Genomic DNA, 27963 nt, shown 5'->3' with positions numbered 1-27963 from the left:
CAGGAGTATGGAGTTGTGTGGAGGTGTCAGGGCTCCGGGGAATGAAAGGAAAGGTACCTTCCTCCCTGTTCTGCAGATTTTCTCAGCCAAGATATCTTCTAGGAGGCTGTGGGCACTCTGGCCCTTGGCAGGAGGTAGCGCAGGAGGTGACCCTGGGCTAACCCACCACGTAGAGATGCTCTCCCCAGAATATCTGCCCCCAGCCAAGGCGGTCTGTGCCCAGGAGTGTGGACCCGCAGCTCCATCCAGGGCAAGCAGGCTGAGCTTTCTGGACCTGTTCTGTGTTTTCTTCTATTTCGTGTGTCATTTTGACAAAATAAAAGAAGCTTCAAGGAGACACACACAAACTTTCAGTGGCTGAAGGAATGGATAGATGAGGGAGGTAAAGAAGGCAAATATTAATAACATGATAAGAGGCAGTTAAGGAACAGCCTGCAGATGTTTGATAATACAGAATAAACTAGTAGTAATCTACAAATATTTGAAAAATGTAGCTATGTGGGAAGAAGGAAATTACTTAGCATAATAAAAAGAGTATGGTAAACAGCAATGCATTAAAATCAAGCAAGGAATTATTTAGAATGAGTATCACGAGAAGCAGTGTTGGAAACCAAGTAATATTAGCCATTAGCTGTCAAACGAAGTTTTGAGTCAGTAATGGTCTGCAAGCTCTTTGGTGCTGTTTTATTTGTTTCAGTCTGTTAAGCTGTGCTATAGACAGTTAAATTCCCTTTGGTTCTTTCGTCTTACCTCCTTCCAAGTTTGTTCTCTGTGATTGAAAGTGCAAAGGGAATTGATGCACAGAGAGGTGTGGATCTTGTGGATCTTGCATAGGAGCAGATTTTACAACCTGTTACGAGTCCATGAAGAATATTTTATTATAAATTATGGTAATGCTTCTACATTATATGTTTTAATCAGCTCAGTAACTTCCGTGGATTAAAATTCTTGATTTAGAAAGTGTCTAGGTTTAAATTGTGCTATACCGTTTAACTTCATTTTAATACAAAATGTGTGCCCAACAATTAGGTTTCAGAATACTGAATCTTTTCATTTTTTCTATGTAAAATAAAGTTAATATGGCTGAAGTATATGGCTGAACATAGCTAATTACTCATCAACTATGCTATCAAAGCGACTTGGGGACTCTGGTGTTTTTTGCTCCCAATATTAGTCATCGCTACCAGATAATATTTATTTTGTTCCTCATAGATTCTGAGTTATTTGTGCAAAGTTTTACATCTGTTGTTTACAGCACATTTATATGTCACTGAATTTGCTTTCTTATTGTCTGACTCATCGTTGTGTTGCTCCAGTTTGAATAGATATTTTTGTAGTAGAGTTACAAAGGCATATAAATGCAGTAACATGGCACTAAACTAAACTCTGACTAGTGTAAAATTTTCCCATATGAATATTTGTACATGAGAGTATCCACAAATACAAAGAGAGGATTTTTCAAGAGTTTTTTGTTTTGTTTTGTTTTCATAAGGTCATTATGAAAGATAATTATGTCATTATGCTCTGGGGTCTAAACCGATCTCTGGCTGGCCTAGATAGGAGGAGACTTCCCGCGAACAAGTCCTCACAGGGTTTCCCTTTCTGAAGGCTGACATTTGTTCTCTGTTTTCGGGGGAGAGGATACCCAGTTTAGACGTGTCGATGTTGTGATGCCACAACCGTTTCCACGGGGTGGTGTGACAGCAGTGAAGTGGATGCAGTTTTAAATAATGGTCTCTCTCATATTTAATGCCATTCACCATCTCTTCCAGCTTGTGACTTAGCACAGAGCTCCCAACCCTGTGATTATAGATCCCCCAGTTGATTATAGAGATGGCTTGTGTAGCAGAAAGGGAAGCAAGAGCCTTGATGGGGTTTTGCTCCCTCCAGGCCTGCTCTTCGTTCCCCTTCTTTAGATTGCCCTTTCTTAGCATCCAGGAGCAGGGGCTGGAGCAGGAGCCCCAGCGCTGGCTCAGGAGCACGGGAGCGCTCCGGCTGCGTCCGAGCCGCTCCGGAGAAATCCTGCCCAACCGGCGCTTGTGGCCTTGGTCACCTCGGCCTTCTCTAACAGAGAGTTACGTCTTTTCTGACAACTGGAGTTGGCACAGGGTTTATGCAGCAGCACTCATGGCTGGGGAGTCTTACACCCAGCATTTGTGAGGGAAGATTTTTCGCCTGCTGAAGTTTTCATTGCTTTTCCGTGGAAAAAATAATTACTAAATGCTATCAAGAATATCACTATAACTGAAAGTAAACTACTATGAAATATTTTCTCTTAACTTGAACAGTGGCATAGCTTTAAAAAGTCTTTTGACTTTCAAAATAAACTGCATTTCAGATCTGAAGAACAAGAGAATAGACTTGGAAAATGTTCAAACTTTTGTATTTATCATGTTTTCTGAATTTCATGTTATAGGGCAAAAAAAAAGATGACTCATCCTATATTTCTCTGCATTCTAGGTATCAAAGTACATAAGAAGATGCTCTGTGGAAGGTGTTTGTCCCCAGAGACAGCCTAAATCTTAGGAAGGAAGTCAGTTAAATGTTTTCTTCATGGTCCTTAATCATCATTCCATATGCTGATGAACACATATTGTGGGAAACATGGTGACTATTTAGTGGAAATATTACATGATCATTCCCCCATAGTGTTTGCAGTCAAAATATCATGATATTATATATTGTTGCATGAGACTTTGTCCATGTATATCAAAGGCAGAACTCACACTTCACTAAGTGGAAAATAGCAAAAAAGGGATGGGGGCACAAGTGGCAGTTACTGAAATGCTTTGCCAGTGTTTTTTCACTCACATTCAGTATTGCGTGGCTATATTATTAACATTGAGGAAGACATAGAAATGCTTGATGAAATTTCAAGTTGTTTTTGAATCTGAATAATAAAGGCAAAATTTATCTCTGATTGAACCAATGGTGATGTACAGAAGATTTCATCAGGATCAATTTAACCCACTTTAAAAAAAAAAGAAAAAAAGCACAGAACATCAGGTTGCTGGATCACTGAAAGGAAATTCCCAACCTACCCATCACAACTGGAAATGCACTGAAAATCATTAATGGGACTGAATAGCCATTTATCACATGCCCCCCCATCTTTCAATTTGTTGTGACTTAAAGGCAGCAGGTTCTCACCATGGGCTAATCACAATATCTCCAGTCATTCACCTGTTGATGAGAAACTCAAGGGGAAGACTGTGTATTGGAGGAAAAGCTTCCCTGCCCACATTACACGCTCTATTATTATCTGAATGTGTCATCAATAACTGTTTTCCTTTTAAAAAAGTTGACATTATTGTCTCCTGTCACCACGTTACTTTTGTCAAGATGTAAGCCCACACCATCTGTGCACATTTTCCAGCAAGACTTTAGATTCTACCTGTCTTGCTAAAAGGAAGCAGCTTTTCATAACAATTCAGTATTGTTCATTGACGTTCAGTTTCAGCCTGGAAGGCAGAAAAACATTGTCAGAAAAAAGAGGGCTTTTAGGCTGCGAGAACTTAAAATAGTAATAAGCAGTGTCCATTGGTGTTGTGTTTAGTTTTCTGTGAGGAGCAATCATGGCAGTTTCTTGAATCCTGTTATTTTGAATTCTCTAAACCCATCTTGTACAAATGAAATTGTTCACACGTCTTGCAGTGTGAAACTCTAGATTTCTCTGTTGTTGTGCTTTAATTTCAATCAGTGCTTTCCTCAGTACTTTCTCATGTTGAGGTAGGAAAGTATTTCATAAACACAGTATATGGGAATGTGTTGCACATATACTTTAAAGCGTTTTTTTTTTTCCCTGTACTGTATATCCTGTATACAGCCATAATCCGTTCTTGCAGTGTTCCAGCTATTTTATATGCACATAAATCAAAGGGAAGGTAAGCCTTAAGAGCAGGAGAGTCTTGATTCCCAGTGAAGTGTGTATCAAATGTGAGAAGAGAAAAAGATAGAGGCAGGAAAGCTGGATGTTGTCCTTAGGTAGAATCGTGTCTATTGAGACTTGTTGGAGTTTTTCCTGAGGCAGTAGCAGACTTTTTACTATCCCTGTTTAGTGAGGCAAGAGAATAATTAGAGACTTGAAGATGTCAAAGTTGCTAACATGACTTACTTATATTAAATAATGTAAATTAAATCATGTATTAAATTTGTGCTTGCATAAAATCGTCCTTCATTGAAAAAAAACTGCAATGAGTGTAAATTGGGAATGCATATTTCTCTGTAGAGTTTGGCAATATCCTCTGGGAAAGTGAAGAAGGAAATAAATGATATGAAATTAGAAAGCTCTTTGGGAATGTCAGGGTAGGTTCTTTTATATCTTTGCAATTGATTTCTTGCCTTAGAAAAAAGTGTCATGACAGATGAATCTCAAAGTACATGATAGCGTTTAGCTGAATGAGATCCCAGTAGACCTTAGTCTGATTTGAGTTACCGTTAAAAAGTAAGTTGCTGCATTTGGAGAGGAGAAGAAAAGATTGAGTCAAACCAGGCAAACTGCTTTCGTATAGAAATAAATGGGTATTGTCTAATCTGCACAACTCTGTGTCCTGAAGGAGGACCCTGGTGATGCCATGTTGTAGTTCATCCTTCTTCTTCTGAGCTGACAGCAGCTGTGTCAAGGAAGGAAAATCAGAAGGTAGAAGCAAAGTAACACTCCCTGTGGCTCATAGGAAGGGAGAGGAGGTGTGAAACTGTAAAGGAAGAAACACAAATGACCTGATTGTCCAGTCGGCCTTTGAGGTGCAAGGTGCCCTGCAGCCCGCTGGTCCTCACCGCAGGAGGGACAGGGGTGGCAGGGGAAGGCGACCTGGGGCAGCAGAGGAAAAGCGGCTCCTTCACGTGTTTCCAGCAGCAGCGTGAACAGATGTGGTATCCCGCTTTCCCTCTGCTTTCCGGCTGGTGCTGGTGCTTTCCAAAACCAGGGCATGGTAGTGTGTGTGAGTGGAGTTGTCTGTCCTTAGATGCCATTGTAAAGCAACTGGAGGTGAAAGGCAGATCTTTAACTCAGTGGATAGTAGCTGTTTCTGCTCCTTTATGTGTTAATGACAAGAACTAATTTTCTTTTTTTCTGCTGGAGGGTCGCACAGAGGGGTACCTGTGTTTTTCCTGAACATGTGGGAACGCTGCAACCCTAGTGTTGGGCATTGCTCTTCAGAGGCACTGGTAGCCTCCAGTCTCTGCCATGTGCAACCCCCAGCACCACCTCTCTTCTCCCCCTACCTGCTTCCTTGGGTGCTGTGCAGTTCAGCAGATCAAGAAGCTAATCTAGTTAAAAATAACTTGACAAAAGGGTTATTTTTAATCCAGCTGTGGATCAAATGAATCCTGCACGCATCAGCCATTGCCTGAAAGTATAAATGATTTGGTAAATGATTCCCAGTGCCAGCACGGTCCTGCCTGTGGCTCAGGGGCCTTGCAGGCTCTCCAGCCTCAGTCTGGGGGTGGCTGCACTCAGATGTAAGGTGTCTGCATCAGGTCTTTGGCTTCACAGCCAAACTCCATCTGCATCTACAACTCTGAGCAGTGGCGCGGCTCAAAACTTGATGAGGCTGCGTCAGGGTCGTCAGGCCTGTCCCTGGTCAGTGGTAATCATGCCTCCTTTTTCTTGTTTTGTGGTTGTTACACTGAATTTATCTTCATAGGTAATAATTTGCTGAAGGAGATTATTTCTGTTCTTACAGCTATGGCTATTCTCATGTCCAAATACCAATTTGGAAAGAAATGTTTGTGGCAGACTTCTAGCAAGTATGACAAAATAGAAATATCTTACAGCCTTTCTGACTGAAAGTGAGTTTCTGTTTTTTTTGTGTATAGCCTATGGTTTGGAGATGCTAGGAAAATACCTAGTATGTGTGTTAATCCTAGATGAGAAGCTTATGGAAATTATAGTGGGAGTCTAGATTTTCCATAGCCAGTGCAGTGAGGACAAAAGTTCAAATGCTCATGGATACCTTCCTACTCAAAGCAGTTAACAGAGGTTGTAAGTTTTTAAATTAATCCAGTCCATGAAATTGTATGCCTGATCCAACTTGCAGAGGTTCAGTACGGGCAGTGTCATGCTGTTCCCCTCGCTCCAGAGAGACCATTGCTGCAATGAAGGGTTGTGTAAGATGAGGAGTCAGAAGTCATTAAATGACTTAAAATAATCTTCCAAGGAAAAATATTAAAATGATTTTAAAAGCATTTCCCCTTTACCAGTCAATATCACATGGTAAAAGATGTGATCCTTTAGCAGCACGCTTTAGCATGTGCCTACCGTTACAGCATTGGAATAAATCCATAACTTCTTCACACCTGCTGACAAAATTGAATTTATGACTGAGCTGATTTATTGCCCTCACACTGCAGAATCTAAAAATACTCACTTCATCATATTCAAAACAGAAATAATTAGAGGACATCATCATAGTCACAATTTACTAAACCTGAGTAGATCAAATAAAGCAACAGTCATTTGCAAAATGAAAGACATAACCATCCCTGAAAGGATGAGGTCTGATTTTTACCATTTGCTTTTTATGGGGCTATAGAAAAGGAGGCAGGGTTTTGTATTTTGTATTTTGTCATGTACCAAAGTAATAAAATACTGTAGACAGCCATGCTTCAAAATTAACCCGCGGTGAGCAAAGTCTCTGAAAGCAAGCAGCTACTGCTCCTGCTGCCAAACAGCAGGACACTGCAAAGCAAGTGATATGTCTGCCTGAATTATCAGAGGTCTCCTTAAAGTCCATTGCTGCAAGGTAGAAATAGAAAAGTCTTGAACTCACGTTGTGGAGGTTCTGTGGCAAGGCAAGGATGCAAAGCACTGAACCCGCTTCCTTTCGAGCTCCAAAATCTTTGTGGTGGCAGGAGATGGAGGAGGTCATCTCCACAGCACTGTATTTTCCTAAGGGAGCTCTGAACAAAAACTGGAACCCATGTAGCCATCATCATCTGCTGTTGGCAGGAAATACGTACCTTCATGGTATATGGAGATACTACAGTGCTTTGTGGTTCAAACTATGTACTTTTTCAGCCTTAGAATCTTGTATTCACATTTAAACTGACATGTGGTAAGTCCTCTCTTGCTGATGTCCCTTGATAATTTTCTGAAAACCAATTAGTTCTCACATTAAGACTTGTTTGGGAGGGGGCCTGCAAAATTTAATCCTGTATGTCATGTTATTCAGGCCCAAATCCCTGCTTTTGGTGTTTTTTTTTTTTTTTTCCAATGTGTCAGTATATTGTTCTTGATCTCCGTGAAATGCTGGAAGCTGGCTGATTAATTAGATGTTTCTAAGATATTTTCATAGTTAGGCTACTCCTTAGGCTATATGTTTTATTAAGTAATTAAACTAGCTGAAAAGGATTTTCTGAGTATAAATTAATTCTGTTGTTAAGGAGCACAATAGAAAAGTGACATCTGACCTAAAACTAAGGCAAGCAAAGTTGGCGAGGCAGAGAGCCCTGCTGCCGGCTTTGCCGTGGAGCTGGAGTCACGTGCACGTCCCGGGTGGGTGCGCAGGAGCGCGGGGCCCTCCGAGATCGTTCGTACCCACGTGAGCACCGAGCAGCGCCCCGGCAGCCCGGCGCTGTGTCCAGCTGGCCCGAGCACCAGGCACCTCGCGCTCCCGCAGCATCCCCGGCCGCTGGACATGGCTGTTAGGAGTCGCGTTCTGACCCGTTCATTTCGCTGTTTGCTCGTGGATCCACGGCATGTGAATTTGCCCTGTGCTTTTTTGATCTTGCTGACACTGTCTGCCTCTACAGTCTCCTTTGGAAACAAATTCTAGATGTTCAATGCCCTCTGCATAAAAAATAATACTATTTTTTAAGATTTAAATTTTAAAGATTTTAAGATTAAAAGTTTGTGCTTTAAGATTTAAGCCAATTTCTTACTTGTTCCATTTAGTGATATCCTATTTCTGGTATTTCAGAATCTGGAGAATAACCGTGCTCTATTCAGTTCACCTGATGCATGGATTTTGCAAACCTCAATCATATCCATCCTCAGTATATTACCCTTTAAACTGAGAAGTCTTTTTGTTTTTCTTTATAAGGAAGCTTCTCCATTCTCTTAATCATTTTACTCATCCTTCTTTGTACCTTGATTAACTCCACTATAATCTCTTTGAAGTGCAGAGACCAAACTGAATGCTGTTCAAGATGGCTACACCAACATTTTTATGTAAGGACCAAATGATGACCTCATTTTTATTTTCAGTGACCTTCCTGATGATACTCGTTTTTCTGGCTTCTTTTTTGAGTGCTGCTGCACATTGAGCCAGTAATTTCAGAGAACTGTCAATGGTGACTCCAAGATCTACAGAATCTCTCTTTTACATTTTTGCTAGCAGGGAGCTAGTGCACAGAATGATAAAAAGAAAAATAAAAGAAGTAACCAGGCTTCACTTTGATGGTTCTGATACTGAACTGTGAATACCTGATAAAAAGAAGTGGTATAGGAAGAAGAGGAAAGTTGGTTCTGTGAAGTAACTGTCAGGGACAGAATGTTTCTGATGCCACTTCAGATACCTAAAGTAAAGAGTTAGAGTACGAACAGAGAAATTTTCAGGTAGCTGTTTGATGGTTTTTATTCTTTTTTTGTTGTTGTATTTTTTTCCAGTCCTGTCATCAGGTGTGGAAACTTGTGCTTTTTTAGACTAGTTGTGACTTACTCCTTGCTCTAATCTTGGCTTGCACTGAAGTCCATGAAGATTTGGCAGCCACATGACTTGCTGCTTTCCATGAAATCTGGCTACGTATGCGCAGGTATATCCGATGGCTCCTTACGTTCAAGATGTGTTCAGGGGATGTCAGCAGCCTGATGCATTGCTCACAGCGCAGTAAAGGTCAGTTAAATGCTGGTAACACAAGGGGCTAAATTAATCTAGAGAAGCCTCCTTTGACAGGTACTACCAGTGTCGTTTTGGCTGGCAGCAGTGCCTTGTCATCTCTGTGCCAATAGCCAGCAGCACATTTACAGATGAAACCTGATTCCAACAATTGCACATTACGAGGCAGGAAAAGGAATCCAGAGCCATTATCTAAGCAAAACTTCTGCAATTTGATTACCAAGCGTTGGCCACATGCTGCTTGGGAAGAGCGCGCAGGTTTGCCTGCAGCAGTGGCTCCCTAAATCATTGGTGCCCTGTGCTGGTCCTGCCTGTGCTGCAGCCAGCGGATCAAGTGCCACAGAGCACTCTAGGGACAGAAACATCCAGGCTGCGCATCCCAAAATGCTCAGAATCTCTTTCCTGAAATGCATTTCACATACCTATGTACCATTATGGCTTTGGTCCTTAGTAAGTATTTAAGATTTGCTTTACAATCAATATAACTTGACTGCAGCCCATAGTTTTTTTGCATACAGCCAGTTTCAGGGTGTTTTTCACTATACAGGAGTTTTACTGCAGCAAGTAAGCTCCCAGCTGTGTTAATTTCCAGGGAGTGTTAATTAAGAGTTTATATTTCTTTTACTGAGAAAAATCATCAAGCAGCCTCCTGTGTCTTCTCACCAGATTGCTGTGCTTGGGCCAATTTACTGGGCACTGTGCTTTGGCTTCCTGCATTTAAGACTTTTTTTGCTCTCTCTCTAACACATATCCAAGAAAAAACAGCTTTTTTTTTTTTTTTTTTTTTTTTTTCATGGTTCTCACAGTTCAGCTATTGTGGCTTTCAGGGCAGGTGCTGATTCACCAGGATATCCTGTCAGTTTAAGCACTCCATGCCCAGTGCATGGGTCCAGGGCATCAAACTGATTCTCCTCTGACTCTCAACCCTTCTGGAAATCTTCAATCAATATCCAGAATTTGGTTACTGAAGTTATTTTGGGAATTTCACATAAATAGCAGCAGGAAAAAACCCAATTCCTAGACAAGATAAATTGTTGGCGAAAGTTTTATTCATTTTACATCTTTAAAATCATTTTATTCATTCATTTTAGCATGTCATGTTTCTATCTGCCGAGATAGTTTCATTATAACTAGGTTGCTGCCAGTGAACCTCAGGGCTCACTCCTATTCCTGCAAAAACAATGTAATTCCATTGATCTTAATAGCTTTGTGTCTAATTTGTAGCATATGATTTGTATCAAGGCCAAAGTCTGACTGTCCGATGACTCTGCGTCTGATACGCAGTCATGTACAACCAGTCAGGAAATCTGATAAGAATTGCACTAATTACTGCTTGATCAGATGGATTTTCTTGCCCACTAAAAATAAAAATAATGAGCAATAAGATTCAAACAGTTGACATGATTGTAAGAACCATATTTTTCAGTTTCTTAACTAATTAGATCCAGTTCAATTAACTCCTTTTGACTTCCATCATAGTAAAAGAGAAGGGAATTTCATGAAACAATGGGGGAGAGGGAGACAAGGACAATTTATGTGGAAGTGCTTTATTATTAAAGTGATTGCAAATAGGAAAGGAGCAACTCTTAATCATTCTAGATTCTCCTTGGTGTTCAGATTAACACAGGGCCAATATCTGCTAATGTCAAAGCTTCTTGTTAAATTGAAAGTGTCAACAACCTTTTTTCTCTCTTACCTCATTCCAGTCGGTTTCGGGGGAAGGGTTTGCACAAGGATATAGTGTTATTGATCTGTGCTGTGTTTTTCCACTTAATTCACTTATCTTTTCAATGACATTGCAATTTCTATTAAATTAAGTCTGGGATACATGTGCCTATTGTAATATATCCTTTTGTAGACTGTAAGAACTTGCTGGGTGTAAGAACAAGTTATGCACAGTGGTAAGAAACCAGGTAGGAATTCCAAGTGTGTTCTTCTTTATACAATCTTTTGGGTAAGGCATATTTAATAAGGATTAGGTCTGATTTACAAGAGAAGAGGAAATTATTTATTTGCATTGTAAGAAATGACATAAGAAGGTAGCAGTAGGTTGCTCACACAAGTGCTGTGCTCCAAAGCAGCAGTTTTTAAACAGAAGGACCAGTTATCTTGCTCAGGAGGTGGACGGTATGTGAATGCCCAGAAACCAGAGCATAAGGAAAAGTTTCCTTCCCAAAAGTTTTGCAAAATGTTGCGGATTAGCAGGGGGAGCCCGTCGGGTCTGGTGCTTTGCTGCGCACAGCCTCTCTGCTGCTGCCTGAACCCCACAGGGCGCTGGGGCAGCTACATGAAAAGCAGAAGCTGTGATTCATATTTCTTCTTTACATTTATCAACAGCTGGCAGCCTGATTTCCAAGCCAGGAAGCATCCACGGTAAAGAAACAGGCACAAACATGCTGAAAAAGGAAAGTGCTTGAGCTAAGGATGCTCAATGGCAGGCAGCTGTGGTGGCAGGTCCTCAAATACAAAATACAGTTGGAAGTTTTAAGTGTCATATCTTTTGCCTAAATACGTTCCATCCTTAGGTCTGGAAGGCAATAGTTGTGGCAAAAAACAAGTTCTTCGAAGCCTTTTTGGAAGAAGGCACATGTCAAAAACTTTAAACATAGAAGGGACATTTTTAATAATTTATTGAACAATTTGTTAAAAGCTTTTTGGGCCAGTGATCAGGGGATCAAAACAGAGATTTGCATCTAGGATGCTAAGATGCAAAGCTTTTATAAAGAAGCATTTTTACAGTTGGAGTTTGTAAAAACTTTGATATAAAGTCTGCCAAACCACTTTCCACACATACACTGACATTGTCTTGAAATTGTCTGCAAGCATGGAAATCTGTTTGTGAAAACAGATTGTCCTGTCTGGTACCCACACAGAAGAGCAGAGCATTTGAGTCTTCTTCCTGTAATCAGGGTTGCAAAATACTTCATGAAGTATTTTATATTGTCCCAGCTAACTTGCTCCTTCAGCATTTCTCTGGTAGTATATATGCAAACCGTACTATAGTCCTCTACAACAGAATGGGCTATTTGGGCCTTATTTTTATTTTTTTCAGGAGTCTGGCAGTTACTGCCTACCTTTTCTTTTGAAACAGGGTTAATTTTTCTCTATTTACATCATTCCACATTATGAATGTTGAGAATTTTTTCAAAACATAACATAAAAGCTTAACCTTTTCTCATTCAGTTAAAACTTGCCCTTTGGAGAATATATTTCAATATCTGTTAAGAAAGTTCATGTGACTCTGAAACCATTAATTTTTTCGTCTCCTGGCTGAATACTGAAAAAAAAAAAAATGAGTATTTTATCCCATGCAGTTCACAGGCCTGGTTTTCAGATGAAAACTGGCCTCTAATGGAAGTCAAGCAAGCACCTTCCCTTCAGCTGCTTCACTGGCAGCCTTTTTAGTTTAAGAGAGATTCTCTTATGACATGGGCTTTTTCGCCTCCTATTCAGAGTGTGCATTATATTCTTACCAAAGCACTCTTTCCTTTTCAAGTTTGACAACCTGTTTTGGATATGGCTGTCACTAAGATCTCTTAGGGAGGCTGTACAGATTTCTTGTAGCCTGGAAAAGATTTGATAAATACTTTTTCAGTTCTTCCAGATGTGTTTTCACCTTAGCTAGCCGAGGTGTTGGTCACCTGTGCTGCTGAGAAGTCACATTATTTAATTCCATGCTTCTTTTCTGAAGTATAAAGAACTATTCAGCTGCAGAATAACAACTGTGAATGATAAGGTCAAAAACATTTAAATCTACCACTATTTACTCAGAACAGGTGACATTTTCAAAATTGCTAGAAAGAGCCAGGACTTTGCTCTTTTATGATAACTTTTTCTGAAGGGTTTTAAAATGAACCATGTACTTTGTATTAAGAGATATTCATGCATTTTTTCCTTCTCTGGCTGAATACTTTATGAGTTAAATATATGATAATTCAGATAATTCACAGAGACCAGGAAATAGCGCCAGATTAGATCTTTCAGGCTTTCAAAGTTACTTCATGTGCTGCAGGGTAATCTGTTTAATGTTTTTAACTCTTTAAGAGTTCAGGGTAATCTCTTTAATGTTCAGGCAGAACTGAAGTTTTTACTCTTCCAATTTTCACCATTATGATTGCAGCCTGAGACTGTTAACTATTCAAGTAATCACTCAGAGAGGGGTTCAGTTTCCCCTCGTGATCATAAATATCAAACAGGAATCCAATTTGTCAGGCCACGTAGCTGTGTAGCATGTGAGCAGAGGTGAAGGCTCCTCTAAAAGCTTTATGTTTCCAAAGATGGTGCTGTGCTCTGTCATGCTCTTCTCACAAACAAAAACTGTTAATTTAGGTAACAAACTTGCAGAGAAGAAACTCATATACTGGAGAAAAAGCAAAATAAATGGCCTTCTCAAAGACTATTATTAGGTATCTTTAACCATTGATCAAAAGTTTTTTCTTCTAATAAGATTCACTTCTCTTTTTTTTTTACTAATTTTTTTTTAAATGAACGCCTCTCTTTCTTGCAGACATTACTGAAGTATGATTTTGATTCCATGAACGTGTAAACAACAGTCTGGAGAGCCTGACATTTCCTATGCCCTCTAGATAATTTCACATCCAACTGGACATGGCCCTGAGCAGCCTTCTCTCTGGTTCAAGATGGGGGGCTGGACCAGAGGTTCTCCAGAAGTTTCTGTGTAGCTCCTGAACACCCTCCAACATCTTGTTATAATCTCATTCAATTCTACCATCCCCTGTATGCTTGTGTTGTTTCTGTGTAGTTGCTTGCATGGTTAAGGCACCTGACCCTGGAAATTCCCTGGCCATTTTTACAGGAAGGTTCAGACTTGTAAAATCATGGAAGTAGGATGAGCCACTGGACTAGCGTTTGTCATTCAGATATATAGCACTAGTCCTGTCACTAAAGACAAACACTGGCCTTATGAAAAGCCAGACGTAATAGAAAGTCATACACTTGTTTATTATTATGCACATGGAAACCAGCACTCTGTTTTGGCAATGGCTTATTTTTTTCTCCAAATTCAAATTCGCTGTGTTCTCTGTCACTATTGATAACATTTCTCTGATTTTTTTTCTATATAGAGCTCCAAGTATGTCTTGACATTTTTATGCCTGCTGGCAACAGACGAATCTTTTCTAGGTGCTATGTTCTTTGGATTAGCCTGTATTGTTTCATAAACTCACCTTTTATTCCCCAGTGTCCAACTCTCAGTCCCCTCAGCATAAGTTCTTGCTTTTAAAATGTCAGAAAAGGGTAGGAAATAGCCTTTGCTCCCTTCATATCTCCTAGCTTTTGAGATACCTTACAAAGACTAACAGATAAGAAAATCAAAGTTGGTCAAACAGGAGTTCAAGATCTGTGTCATATGCTATAAGTGTGTTCACAGAATTGTCACCTCTACGCTTCCACCTCTCCAGTGGTAAATATTCACTGTTGGTTTTGACAACATTAACTATCAGCATTGTCTACCAGCTTTCAAAGTTTTAATGGCAATTTCTGTTTCCTCTTTATTTCAAAAATCTTCTGGAAGTGGTGCCATCAACCTTTTCTATATGGTGTGAGCTCTTAGCCCGTGTTTTTTATTTGAAGTGTTTGAAGCACCTGCTGTGGAATGGGGATTTTTTTTGTCCTTTTTTTTTTTTTTTTTCTCTGCTCCTTTGACATGCCCTTTGGTTTGATGTGTCCATTAGTCAAACCTAAATACCTGGGTGGGGTTTGCTGTTGCCTTGAGGCAGTCCTGCTGAGAGCCCTGGTGTACTGCTGTCTCCCACGCTCTCTCTGGGGTGTGAGCACAAAGCTCTTGCTTGCTTAGGAGAGCGTAATCACACATGCACACATACTATTTATTTTGGTTAGTTACCAAAAATTGTCTTTGTCTGTGGCCAGCTTCCTGCCAGCCTGTACTGAAGGAGATTTTTATTCCTCTCTTTTCTTTTTTGAGCTTATTTGTGCTTAAAACAGAGGCCTTTCTTTCTTACCAGGACTGCAAGTGGCCTTGTTGCATACATAAAATTGATGTTATTTTATTGGTACGTAAAGGTATGGAAGAGCATTATTTTACGAAATCCATTTCACTCTAAAATACCATCAATATAGTTTCCTCACGGTCATTTTATCAAGAGGATAAAAACACATACCGCGAATTTCCACTTGTTTTTTTCCACAGTGGGAAACAAAAGCAAAAAATCTCTCTTGATTTCCGTAGATTTACCCTGTACTGAGTAGAAGCACTAGGGCTGTACCCCAGAGAAAAGCCGTATTAATGTCTTGGATTGTAAAAGCAAATCCATAAGCAACACAAGTATGTAGCTTTCTTACAGTACTAGATGAAAAACTCTTTCCAGGAAACATATATTTTTTCTGCAAGAGAAATAAGTTACCTTATATATACATGCCAAGAACACAATTCACAACAAGCAGATTTAAACTAATTCCTGAAAAGCCCTGAGATGCACTCAAATTTGTAATACTTAGAAATAATGCAAGCTTAATTCAAGTGCTTTAAATTGATTCTGGATTAAATGTTAAAGCCAGGATTTCATATGGCTGGGTGCAGGGCCTGTCTTGTTGGATCGCTGTGGTGCTCACGGACACACACACACAGGGCTGAGGAGCCAAGAACTGCTTAGAAATTGTAAAGGAAAGCAGGAGATAATGCATACAATATTTATGCACAGTACATATGATGGCAATGGAGCTGTGATAAGCTTGTGCATATCCTGCTAAAAACCTGCCACAAACCTTAAATAAAATATAAGTTTATTTGTATAAAACCGGGGTGGCGTAGTTCCCATAAATTCTTTATGCCAAATGCTTGTAAGAATAAAAATTACGGAGGCACTTCTTCCCAAGAAGTGTTCTTGTTGCTACAGTGTTCCACTCTCTGCCTACTTCCCTTTCTGGGAAAGCGCTGGAGCAGCTAACTATAACACTGATAGCACAGAACTCACACATTCAAAAAAAGAAAAAACAAGAAAAAAAAGGAAACCTCTTAGAAAAGGGATATATTTTGCAGAACAGTAGAAACACCTGATATTCATGATCTCAAAATAACTGTAAAATCTATGTCTGTCCTAATATTCTTACAAACACGTTATATTCAGTGTTCCACACAAATACAATACCAGGTTGTATTAATCAATGGATTGTGGAACACAGGCAAATCAGGATCATTCTGATTTCAAAATAAAACTCTGAAATTCTACCCAGAAAGTCCTGTTCATCACTGGAAACCTCTGTGCTGGTAGAGCTAGTATTTGTCATGCATGTCGATCAGTATCAATGATACAGTGTCATATTCACAGAGCTATCTAACAAATCAGTTGACATACTTTTTAGTAGCTTGAAAACATTCAATTTTTGTAACTCAAATGATCTGATTCCAGTTTGTTAAATGTGATCTTAACTGTTTCATGTTTTGCCCTGAAATAACTGTTTTTCAAAAATGTCACCTTACTTTCAAAGAAAGTTCAGTGCTATTCACTTGTACCATTCAAAAATAAGTGTTTCTCACTAAGAGGATTTTTTCCCTGCAGTTGTTTCCTGTTTTTATTTCTTCATCACAAGAAGTAATCTTGCATGTTCAAATAATCTCCAAGTGTCAGACACTGTTTTTATTTCCTCTTTCATGTGATTTCATAATTTCATTCTGTTCATTTGCTTCTCTGGCTGCTGTTTAACTTCTTGCTCTTTCACTGTCATACTGTATGGATCATATTGCCATTCTAACTGCTCACAAAGCCATCTCCTTGCTGTATTTGACTGTTGGCTTCTCATCTACTTCCCAGATTTGAGTATATTTCAAATCACCAGGCTGAGGTTTTTCACATAGATCTTATAAAGGAATTCAGAGCAATTCCTTGAAATTGCTGCTGAACTAAGTGTTGTTTATAATCTAAAATGAGTCTGGGTGCAAGGAAAATAAAATGTGGCAAAGGAAATGCCAATTTTTAAAAAGGGCTGCAAATCTGTTTCTGGGTAATACCACAGGTTAGTAGGTCTGTCTTCCATACAGAGACATTAGGAAACTGAGCAAGAATAGGATTAGTAGGAACTTTGATAAAGATCATAGAGCTTTTGCAGAGAGAAATCATTGCAGTCTCATAAAAATGACAGCATACTTACTGAGACTTTCAAAAGGCTTTTTCACAAATGCCGTCATCAAAAGCTCTAAAGAAATAAAACTGTAATAGGATAAAAGTTATGTTCTTGTCATAACTGTTTAAAAGATGGCAGAAAAAGCCTAGGTGTCAGTATTCATCTTTCAAAGTGGGAGGACATTCAATAGGGTTCACTGAGGCTCTGTGCTGAGACCTGTGCAGCTCAACATCATCATAAATAACAATAAAAAGGAGATTAATAGAGAGATAATAACATTTACATTGAATGGAGGAGTCTTCAGGATTGTCAAATAGAAACCTGGCTATAAAGAATTGCAGAAAAGTCTTGTAATATTGAATAATTAGGTAGTAAGATAATAGATGGAATTCAATGGTGACAAATGCAAAATAATGCACATAGAAAAAAAAAACAGACCTAATTACACTCACACATTGCCAAGCTCAAAATTGCTATCCAGTAGCTAACAAACATTGGGCACAGGATCTAAGATGAACTGTGATAAATCTCTGAAAATGTCAGCTCAGTGGTCAGTAGCAATTAAAATGACAAACAGTTATTGTTATGAAATTGAGGGTAAAGCAGAACACATCAACATGCCCTCTGCAAATTCATCGAGCTTCTGCATTGCAAATACAGTTTGTCATTCTCATCCTGCTCCTTCATCACTGAAGATAATAAAATGAGAAAAGACTCAGGAAAGGAAGTAGAGGTGGTCAGAAGTATGTTTTAGCAGATTAACAACTACAGGCTAAATGTTCTAGGACTCTTCAGGCTGGGAAAGAAACAAGAAGGAAATGAGAGAAGTCTATGACACTGGAAGATGAAAGGAGTGAATATCATGGCAACTTACAGTGCAGCAGGTAGGAAGCATGAATGAACTGTCAGGTAGCAGGTCTGAAGAAACAAACAGGACTTCTTTTCCACAAAGTATAATTAAATTAAAGTATAATATGAGGAACGTACTGCCTGGGACTTAGTGGAGACCCAACCTATACATAGTTTGGAAAGTAACTTGACAAGATTGATGGCAGAAATAATGACCTGCTGCCCAGAAAACCCCTAAGCTGCTGATTTTTGGAGGCTGGGAGGGCACTGGAACAGTATGTGGAATAAGATGGCCCTGGCTGCGATGGCAGCGCAGGCCCCGCTGCTGCTCAGCGCGTGGATGCTGCACAGCTTGCTGCAACGCAGCTGAAAGCAAGCGTGCGGCTCCTGAGCTCATCATGGCCCAGTACGGGGAAATACAAGTCATTTCAAGACTTTTTCTGCGATTAAAGCTTACTCCTCATTTTTGGAAGACGATCTCAAAAGGAAAATTGTTAAATTAATATCTTTATTCTATCATACTTTGAGGTTTTCCATTTCAGTGCTTCTTTAGGAATGTTAGTATTGATTGCTACATACTGAGTTTTATAAAGAGAAAACAAAAAAAAAATCCATTTTCTCCACAAAATCTGCCTGTGCTGAGCTGACAAGGAAGACATTCAGGGCTCACTACCTCTCTGGTGGGATATTCTGCATTTCTTAGCAGTTGTTCTTCAGCCTTGTCTAGTGGGGTTTTGCCCCTGCAAATCTTAAAAACCCAGAGCCACAAAGGCGGTGAGCTCTGGCGCTGGCCGTGAGCAGCCCGAGGGGCAGCATAGACCTCCCTCTGTGCTGGGCACGAGCACGGGATCCACAGTTTTGCTGTCACTTTGTTTCTCCTTTGCGGGATGGCAGCACCGTGTGCCAGCGCCCCTTCCTTCCTCCCTGGCGCAGCTCCCCTCCTCTGCCCCGCTCCAGGTCCTTCTCCTTTCCAAGGCACAGAGCTCCCGGGAGGCCGCTCGTCCCCTCCGCTCTTGGCCTTTATGTGTCTGCCCATGCATGACTTGCATATAGGAGAGACAGTGCAGAAAATCAGTCAGCATCAGAATGAGGATTGTAAGGGATCCCGCTGGTAGTGAGGAGGTGGGAGGTGGAACACGACACAGGTGAGGCCCGCGCCAGCAGCGCTGAGGCGAGGGCTCGCGCCAGCTGAGCAGGCCCTGCTCACAGCGCGTCTTCTAATGAAGGGAAAATGAGGGTGATTTGGCTCTGTTGGAAACATGATGGTCTCTTCACAGAGCATTTGTCTGTCTTCCAGGCAGGAGTATATCACGCACTCAGTACAATTTCCCTCATTTGCCGTAGCCTACTTATTTCAAAGTTAATATATCTCTGTTACAAAGACAGGGAAACTAGCAACTATGTGTGTTTTCTGAGGTTTTCTGAGCATGATTGTTTTGGCTTAATTGATCAGTTATTTAATCCCTTATTAATATTCTTCTGGCCCCGTTCAAACAGCAGCAAACATATTAATCAGGCACATTACTCTCATTTGTTTGGCTGTATTCTGGACATGCTTGTTTGCTTTTCGATCTTTAGTCATACCTTATTAAAGCAATATGGTCTTATCAGTAGCTTTAACCAAAACAAAATTAGTATGTGCAGGCTTTAGGAAGGGTAGGAGATGATGGAGAACTGAAGCATCTCTGACCTCAGAAATGCCACCACAAGGAATGAGACCAGAGGTGGCAGCATTCAAGCTCAGATACAGTTTTGAGCTGCGGAGCAGGACATGGAGAAATAAGAAAGAAGGCAGCCTGCAGCAATGGGTCAAATAATGACCGAATAGGTCAATAATGACCCCCAACAGAGGGAGTTTTGTAAAGACCTGGTGGGGATGGACCTGCCTGTTCATGAAGTAAGAACCACCCCTGGATAAGACCTATGATACAGAGCTAGGAGAATAAGGAGTTAGTGCAATAATCTTGAAGCCTAGAAATGAAGCAAGGCACAAAGAACAGAGCAAGGCTGTGAAGTAGACCAGAATTAAAGCCTTCAGTAAAGTATGTTTTCTTTACAAGGAGTTTTCTTTTGCTTTCTGTTTTATGCTGATTTTGGAGGAAGTGCTGCATGAATTTCCTTCCCCGGATTTCCAGGCCTAGGAAAAAGTGAGACATAAGTAGCTAAACGTTTCTAAGAGTGTCCTCATTTTTTTCCAGAGCTGAGCTATCCCATAGAGATTCACTATCATTTCTTCCATTTTGCATATGACAAGCCTTTGACGCAATAACTAGTGGTTTCTCTTTTTTTTTTTCACTTATTCTGTTGTGTCTTCCAGGGTTTGGCATGACCACCCCAGCCACCGTTGGAGGCAAAATTTTTCTCATCTTTTACGGCCTTATAGGATGTGCGGGGACCATTTTATTCTTTAACCTGTTCCTGGAGCGGCTGATCACGGTCATAGCATATGTCATGAAGTCCTGCCACGAGAGACAGCTGAGGAGGAAGGGAGTCCTTCCTCACGACGGCCGGCGGGGCTCGGCGGGCTCCGAGGCGGACAGCCTGGCGGGCTGGAAGCCCTCCGTGTACTACGTCATGCTCATTCTGTGCATAGCCTCGCTCATCATCTCCTGCTGTGCCTCTGCTATGTACACGCCGATTGAAGGGTGGAGTTACTTCGACTCACTTTATTTTTGCTTTGTGGCCTTCAGCACCATTGGGTTTGGTGATCTGGTCAGTAGCCAGAATGTCCGGTACGAAAGCCAAGGTCTTTACCGCTTTGCCAATTTTGTCTTCATACTCATGGGGGTTTGCTGTATCTATTCTTTATTTAACGTGATCTCTATTGTCATCAAACAGTCTATAAACTGGATATTAAAGAAGCTTGACTGCAGGTGCTGCCATAGATGCCAAAGCAAATTATTTAGGTCACGGAGGAACGTGGTAATGCCAGGAAATGTGCGCAGCCGGAGAAACATCTCCATCGAGACCGATGTTATCAATGAGAGCGACACAGACGGACGCCGGCTGTCAGGCGAGATGATCTCAATGAAAGACTTTTTGGCCTCCAACAAAGTTTCACTGGCCATCATGCAGAAACAGCTGTCAGAAAGTGCCAATGGCTACCCAAGGCAAATGAGCTGCAATTCAAAGCAAAACGGATTCTCTGGTGGTGTTGGAGCCCTAGCAATTATGAATAACAGACTGGCAGAGACAAGTGTGGATAGGTAAAACTAATGATAGTAACTATGAAACCGTCTCTAACAAGCATAGAAATAACATGCAGCAAGTGGAAACAGCTTGGGCAGAGTGCCCCCGGGAGGGGAAGAGTGACTTGGCCAGCATTCCTTCTGCACACAGATCTCCCAGTCTTTCTTGGGCTGTTGGTTAATATCTTTGTTCTTTGAATTGCAGCAATCTCAGCCTTCCTTCTTCTCCTCCCTCCTGTAGTCTCCCAAGCAGACTACAGCAGGAGGAATTTCATTTGGCCTTTGCATCAATTTTCCATGCTCTGTTTTCCTCTGTCAATGTGAAATACAGGCTTCAGGATAAGAAGTAAGTGATATTGGAAGAAATCAAGAGTGTCCACTGAACACATTCTTAATTAATTCAAAGATTGTTTTGACCTTTTGGTCTTACTCTCTTCAGACCTTTTTTCTGAATGTAGCTTATCTGAGACCAAAAGAGGAATCACTATAAGCCTTTTTCTGTGATAATGCAGATCTAGTTTAATGGAACAGAAAAACAAACTATTTTCTTTTAAATCTCACTTCTTAAAATGTATTCCTGTTGTGAAACGGCTGTGCTTGAAAAGCCAAATCTTGCTGCTACTAATCTTTGTATAAATCTGGAGTAATTCTATTAAAGTTGGTAGAACTACTCTGGAACTATTTTGATATAAATGAGAGGAGTGTTTGGCTCTTAGAATTTAATTTATTCTTGACATTAAAAGGACGCTGTCAAAAGTGATAGAATCAAAATGCATCCTACTTTTGTTTTCTCCTGTCTGTTTTCAAAACACACATGATTTTTTTCTACTACTTTTTTCCTCTAGAATTGAATCACTCCAGTTTTCTGTTTCAAAAAGATGAAATTAAATCGAAAATCACCAAACTGACAAGTTGTGTGAACAATTGCACAATAACAACTGAGGAGCTTTCCAAATCTGTGTTCATATTATGCTCTCTTGTGACTGTAGCAATTGAGCATCCATATTATGTAACACAACTAATAACTGTGTTTACGCGACAGGTTTTATCATGCAATTACGCCATGCCAACTTTCCAGTGTATTATTATAAGCGACTAAGACCACAAAATCATTTTGGCAGCGTTTTTTTTACTTTTTATGTGATTTTGTTATTTCTACCCTGTTTTTCTGTCATTCAGTGATGATAATGACAGGGTCTGGATTAGGGAAATAGAAAATATATAATTCCTCATTTTTCTTAATGAAATGCTATGAGTGTTCATTATAAGTAGAAAGGGGACTTCAAGGAGAATTATCAAAACAATGAGAAGAATATGAAAACAGGAAACTAGATGATTTTTAATGACAGTAAAATCATGCTTTATGTGAGGTAGATGGAAACATAAGGGGTTAAATTAATAAAAAGTTTAGTGAGAATTTAAGGAAGCCTGGGCTGAATTCCTGGTTTTCCTCTAGTCCTACAGTGCATTAAAGCCAAACAGTATATGAGGCTGCAAATTATCTGATTCAGTCACAAAGGACCTGATCCAGTTCTCCCTGAAGAGAATAGCAGGTGAGTGAGGATTAAATGTTTTCTCACTTCTGATAAGTAGAAAACCTTCTAGAATACTGCAGTTTTAGGGAATGTATTACACCATTGTGCACTTCTCAATTTCCCTTATAAGGAACAATGCAAATAGCCTCTTCAGTTTAATTTGTGCTATATCCTTTTTCTTACTCTCGGATAAAAACTCCTGTGTTTAGGGTTCCTAATAATATAGGATAATATTTAATACCTATTTTAAACACTATTTGTACTTAAAAATAAAAATGTACCTCATAGAATCCTTTCATATAACGGAATAGAATCTACAAGTTGGATTAAATAATTCTACTTAACTGTTGAAAAGAATTGCAAGCTCTATCTGACACTTTACAGATAAAAAGTCCTAATTAATAGTCAAATCCTTCTGTCCATAGTTACACGGACAGCTTCAAAATGAAGCCAATAGTTCAGATTCTGATATCACTCGTCTGTGCAGCAGCAAAATATCCCTGAGGGGATCCCTCCACATTTGCATTCACATAAAATCAGCATCAGCTCTCAAACGCTAACTTTGGTGAGTAAAGCAGCCTGGTTTGTTTCTGGTATTCTTAAATAGTAGCAAAAAAAATGCCACTGAGATATTTTACAAGATATTATGATACCCAAACTCCATTATATTGGTATGGTTTTTTTTTTCTTACAATAACTTCATTTCATCCTTACTGAATGTTAAAATACTTGGATATAAGAAGTGAATAGTACCACTCTGTAGCCTTCTTCCTGTATTTGCTCACTGCCTGTAACCCTAATATTTCACTGTAATTGAACTAATCCTCATGTTGCCAACATTAGAAATAGTCTAGGACTTGACTCTCTGTTTCATCAGGGCAGATTGCCCCTCATCCTGGGCAGAATGTGAGGCTTAAAAAGTGAGGCTTACTTTGCCGTTTACATTAGTTAGTAACTCTGAGTTTCAAGTACCAGTCTTTGCTGAGCAGTGAAGACCAGAGAAGTTATCCAAAAATACTTTCTTTTCCAGGTAAGTAAGGCAATGCCACATTATAATCTTAAATATTTAACCAAATCATGCAAGTTTAATTAGTCTATTTATTACGTAGCTCTGTGGCATCATTAATGAAGGTTCTGGCTTCCATCGAGATTTTGCACCCAAACTCTTTCATACCTACTTAGTCTTCAAAATCTGGTTTTGGAAGTCTAAACACAGCACAAAGGAGACAGTTGAAATATGATTTGAGGTGACAATTTTATCAAAACTGTGAGAAAGAAATAGAAAAACATATATACACTGATGGAAACTGATAGAACATTATAATCTATAAAGTCAATTCAGCAGAGGTTATTTAGCTTTTAGAATAGGACATATCCAAGTATCAGATCATCAAGGGGTCTTTGGGTTGTTTCCACTGCTCCCAAGATATGATCCAACAACATTCCGCCTTTCTGGTCTTTGTGATACTAACCTGTGCTTATTCATCACCACAGAGGCTTATCACCTATTTTCAGTAGCAAAAGTAGGTGAGAGCAACAACTGACACATAGTCTAAAAAAAAGGATTTATCCAGCTGGAGATTTTCCATGTGCACTAGCTCTGCCTTCCTTCACTCATCCTGGCCTCTCACTCTCCCAAGCATTGGCTTCTCCATGACCCAAGCCTGCACCATGCAAGGCATTCTGCATGCTTTTGTGGTCCAATTGCATGACCACTGAAGATAAAAATGGAATAAATGCCCTAATTTTGTCTAATCATTTCTATTCAGATTTGAACTGCTATTCCAGAAATGAAGGACTGTGCGACCTTGCACCAGAAGGTGATATTATCCCCAAAACGCATCCGCCTTGCTACCTGGAGTCCCACCTCTACAAGCCATGCTGACTGTTGAATGGGGTAGCTTTACCCACAAAGCTAAAAGAATTCTCACGGAAAATATTTGAGGGGTTGAAAATAAATCAGTAGGACTGGAAAGGGAAAACTCTCTCTCTAGTCCAGTGATACTACCGTAATAGTTTTTCTTAAAAAAAAAAAAATGGCCAGGGAAATCCCAAAGAGCTCAGTTCATAATATAGCAGCACATTACTAAGGTCTTAGAATAGGGGAGATACGAGCATATACGTGCCAAAATAAACCAGAATTTATCATAGGAGTGCCAAATGCCCACTCTGCGTGAAAAACAGTACACAGCAAAGTTCAACAGGCATGAACACATTTCTTGTAAATGCCTCTTTCAAGTCATGGCAAGGAATTAAATGAAACACTATCAAATTAAAGCCAGGGATGTATTTTTCAGAACCATCTAATCTGAGTTTTTATTCTGTATTGCTTAGATTGCACTGGAATCATTATTTGACAATATAGTTATTGTATTTTAAAATATTTAATGCTAAACAAAGTATGACCACATAAATGAACTAAAGATCGTTTTTTAGGTATTTTCAGTTAGTCTTAGCTTATGAAAAATCTATGTACAAAATTCTTTGCTGGATAGTGAGGTGTCAAAGGCATTACATTAATTTGTCTCTTCCAAGGACATGGTTCTGTGTTTACAGGGATAGGAATAGTCTTTTCAAAGGCATCTAAGTTCTCCTGAAAGTCAGCTCACTTCCTACCACACATTGATTTGCAGTAGAAGGTGGGTACCTAATTCCCTTAGGTAATTGCAGAAGAACAGCCAAGTTTTATATTTTGGATTTAAGCTGACCCGTCAGTGTCTCTTGAAAAGTTCAAGCACTTGGAACAGGATTTCAGTGCTTAATAGCTAAAGTCATTTGTTTAAAAGCCTTTTATGGTGAAAGCTTTGCATCAACTAAATAGCACAAGCAACGTTTACAATTTCTTTCTTTCATTTAATACTGCCCTCCACCTGTTTTAATTATATTTTACACATTTAGAAATTGAATAGTGATAGAAGGTTGGGCTGGGCACAAAAAGCAAACTGGCTACTTTTCCCAGATAGAATTAATCAAGGTCATGCTGGGGAAAGAGCTCTCTGATTAGCAATATATGGGAATAAGTTTCAGTGGAAGGTGGAGGGTTGTCTGTGCAGCCGCTCTGCAGGGCCGGGGCAGAGGGACCCTCGCTGTGTCCTGCCCCTGCCTCCTGTGTGTGGAGGGCAGCACAGTGCGGCGCAGCTGCCAAAAGGGCTGAAATTGCAGCCGGTCCAGTTTCCATCTTTTGTTATTTTGATTTAATTAACCAACATTTGGCGGATGCGATAATTTCTTGGACTCCTTTAAGAAGGATTAAAATTCTTTTGTATAATTCCATGTGAGGTTGTGGAAAATCACGCAGTGAAGGCTTTCCACTTGGCAGAAAAATACTGCTAAACATACCAGTGTTACCTATCAAATTGAAAATTTTGAATTTTCACAGGAGTGTTTTGCTTAATCTGGAAAATAAGAATGCTCTCACTTGTGTCTTCCCTGTTTTCAATATATCTCTTGGCAGCAATGTGTCGCCACACACTTATAACAGTGTGTGCTTACTGTCTAAAAGAACACATTTCACTTGGAAAATTAAGGCAATTGCTTCTCTAGGTGGACCAACCCAGTCTATCAGCTTCAGTAGAAATACGGTGTGAACAACAAGAATGTCACTTCAGGTCCAAATAGTCAGAAGCTTTTTGTTACAGCCCATGTTTATAGAGTGATTCATTCCAAACCAGAGGAAAAACCTGTCATGGCAGACATTAAAAAGTGCTTGTAAACTAAGAAGAATCCTGTGGAATATATACACCACTTATTTTTTTTTCTACAGTTTTGTTCTAATATTTTCATCCAGTTTTCATTTGAAATTATTTGTGATTACATAGAAGAACCCATGAATTTGCAAAGATTTTGAGGGACGTACGATGGGGATTTGTTCAAAATGCAGTATCCTTTTTCTCTGCTCAGTCAACCTCACTTTTTATAGAGGGAAATTTTTAGTAAGGGCAGAGTTAGTGGGGTTGCCTTCCTGTGTGTGCCAGTGCCTGGATTCCTAACAGATTTCCCATTGGGTGCCCATACATAGGCTCTTAGTGGCAAGGTGGCCTAGTTTTCAAACTCTGTCTTTTGAAACACCTTCTAAACTATCCCTGCTTTCAGAGCAATGGAAGACTGCCAGCATTAGTTCTGTTTGTGTCTTAGGTGAGGCTACTCGGCATTGCTCATTGTTGCCTTTAAGGAAGGAAAAAAAAAAAGATGCGCAGCATTTAAAATGAAAAAGCCTTCTTTACCTTAATAGAAAATGTTCCTGCTTGGTGCTGCTCAAATCTTTTCCTCTCTTCTAACTCAAAGTTTGCATGAGAGTTCAATTTCTCCAGCTCACAGAAGAGCTTTGGTCTTATTAGTGAATAATTACAGTTCAAATTAAATAATTTTAAATTGTATTTGTTCTTCTGTTCCAAATGCTGGAAATGACTTGATGCTACTTTACGAGATCTGTTTAAGTTGAAAAGGCTGGAACCACCACTGCACAGATGGAATTGTGCTGGAAGTGGAAGTTTCCCTGGCACTGAATGCAGTTCTGCAAGGGATGGTTTTGCTCCGTGCTGCCAGCCTGTGGGAGCCTCTTCTTTCCCTCAACTTTCTTCACTCAGTCTACACATGCCAGACCCTCTTGCCTGCTTTTATTCTTTCCATGCATTTTAGTCTCACTTCATCAAACCTTTAGCCAAAGATACCGTAGGATATTCCCTTTCTAGAACACTGCACTTTAATGTGGAATCTTCGTCGAAAGAAAAGAGATTCTTGCAAAACAAACATCCCTTTATTCAGTACGGATTCAGGTCTATACCTCATCCATTCCATTTGCTAATACAAATTAACTTTTTCATTCTGACATTCACTGAGAAAAGGAAGCAAGTTATTAGGAAGCTGGAATAAGATTTTCACATGCAGGTGCTTGGATCGCAGACATTCATTTTCTTCACCCAGATGGTGGCAGTTTTCCCCAAGTCATGTGTCTGCTGTCAGGATCTGTCTCGTGTTGCCAGTCTGAATCCTTACACTCTTTCCTCTCTTCCCAAGTCTCTTTTAAATCAAAACTAAAGCATATAGAAGACATCAGGACTCAGAGTAGGAGACTGTTGGCTCTTGCAGAGCCACCTTCTGCAGGCCGCTGTGGAAGGACAGGTGGGAGAGCTTCACTGAGCCGGAGCTGGCAAAGCAGCATGGAGGGATTTTGAGAGGGGCAACGTCCCTGTCACCACCACTGTTTCTGCTGAGCCAGGTTCAGCTCCAACACAGATGGCAATTCTGGTTCAGTGCCAGACCAAACGCAGCAAATCTGGGGAGGCAGCTCAAGCCCTCAAACTCGCAGAGGACGGAGAGCAGCACATGTGTCTTGGGTCCTTGGTTGGTGGAGTGGGTAGTCTGCCTCTTGCTGTACCAATTTACACTTAGCGTCTGATTTACACAGGTACTTCTGTAAGCTCAACATGCCTTCAGCAGAGGCTGCTGAGTTCA

At 40.1% G+C, this 27963-nt stretch overlaps 1 protein-coding gene across 2 annotated transcripts in view; it reads left to right on the top strand.

Annotated features, from left to right (window-relative positions):
* KCNK13 (potassium two pore domain channel subfamily K member 13) overlaps positions 1-21000 on the top strand; it is a 45144-nt gene extending 24144 nt beyond the window's left edge. For both annotated transcript variants that reach the window (XM_010222513.2, XM_088539739.1), the window contains one exon: positions 20104-21000. In XM_010222513.2, coding sequence (XP_010220815.2) covers positions 20104-20996 — 893 coding nt within the window. In that variant the 3' untranslated portion in view covers positions 20997-21000. The remainder of the gene's footprint in view (positions 1-20103) is intronic.
* The last annotated feature ends 6963 nt before the right edge of the window (positions 21001-27963 follow it).

This window comes from Tinamus guttatus, unplaced genomic scaffold (assembly GCF_059628265.1).
Source record: "Tinamus guttatus ecotype Peru unplaced genomic scaffold, ASM5962826v1 Tinamus_guttatus_pri_ptg000048l, whole genome shotgun sequence".
NCBI classification, from domain to species: Eukaryota; Metazoa; Chordata; class Aves; order Tinamiformes; family Tinamidae; genus Tinamus; species Tinamus guttatus.
Note: the sequence above shows the minus strand (reverse complement) of the source record. Positions and strands in the feature narration are given on the sequence as shown.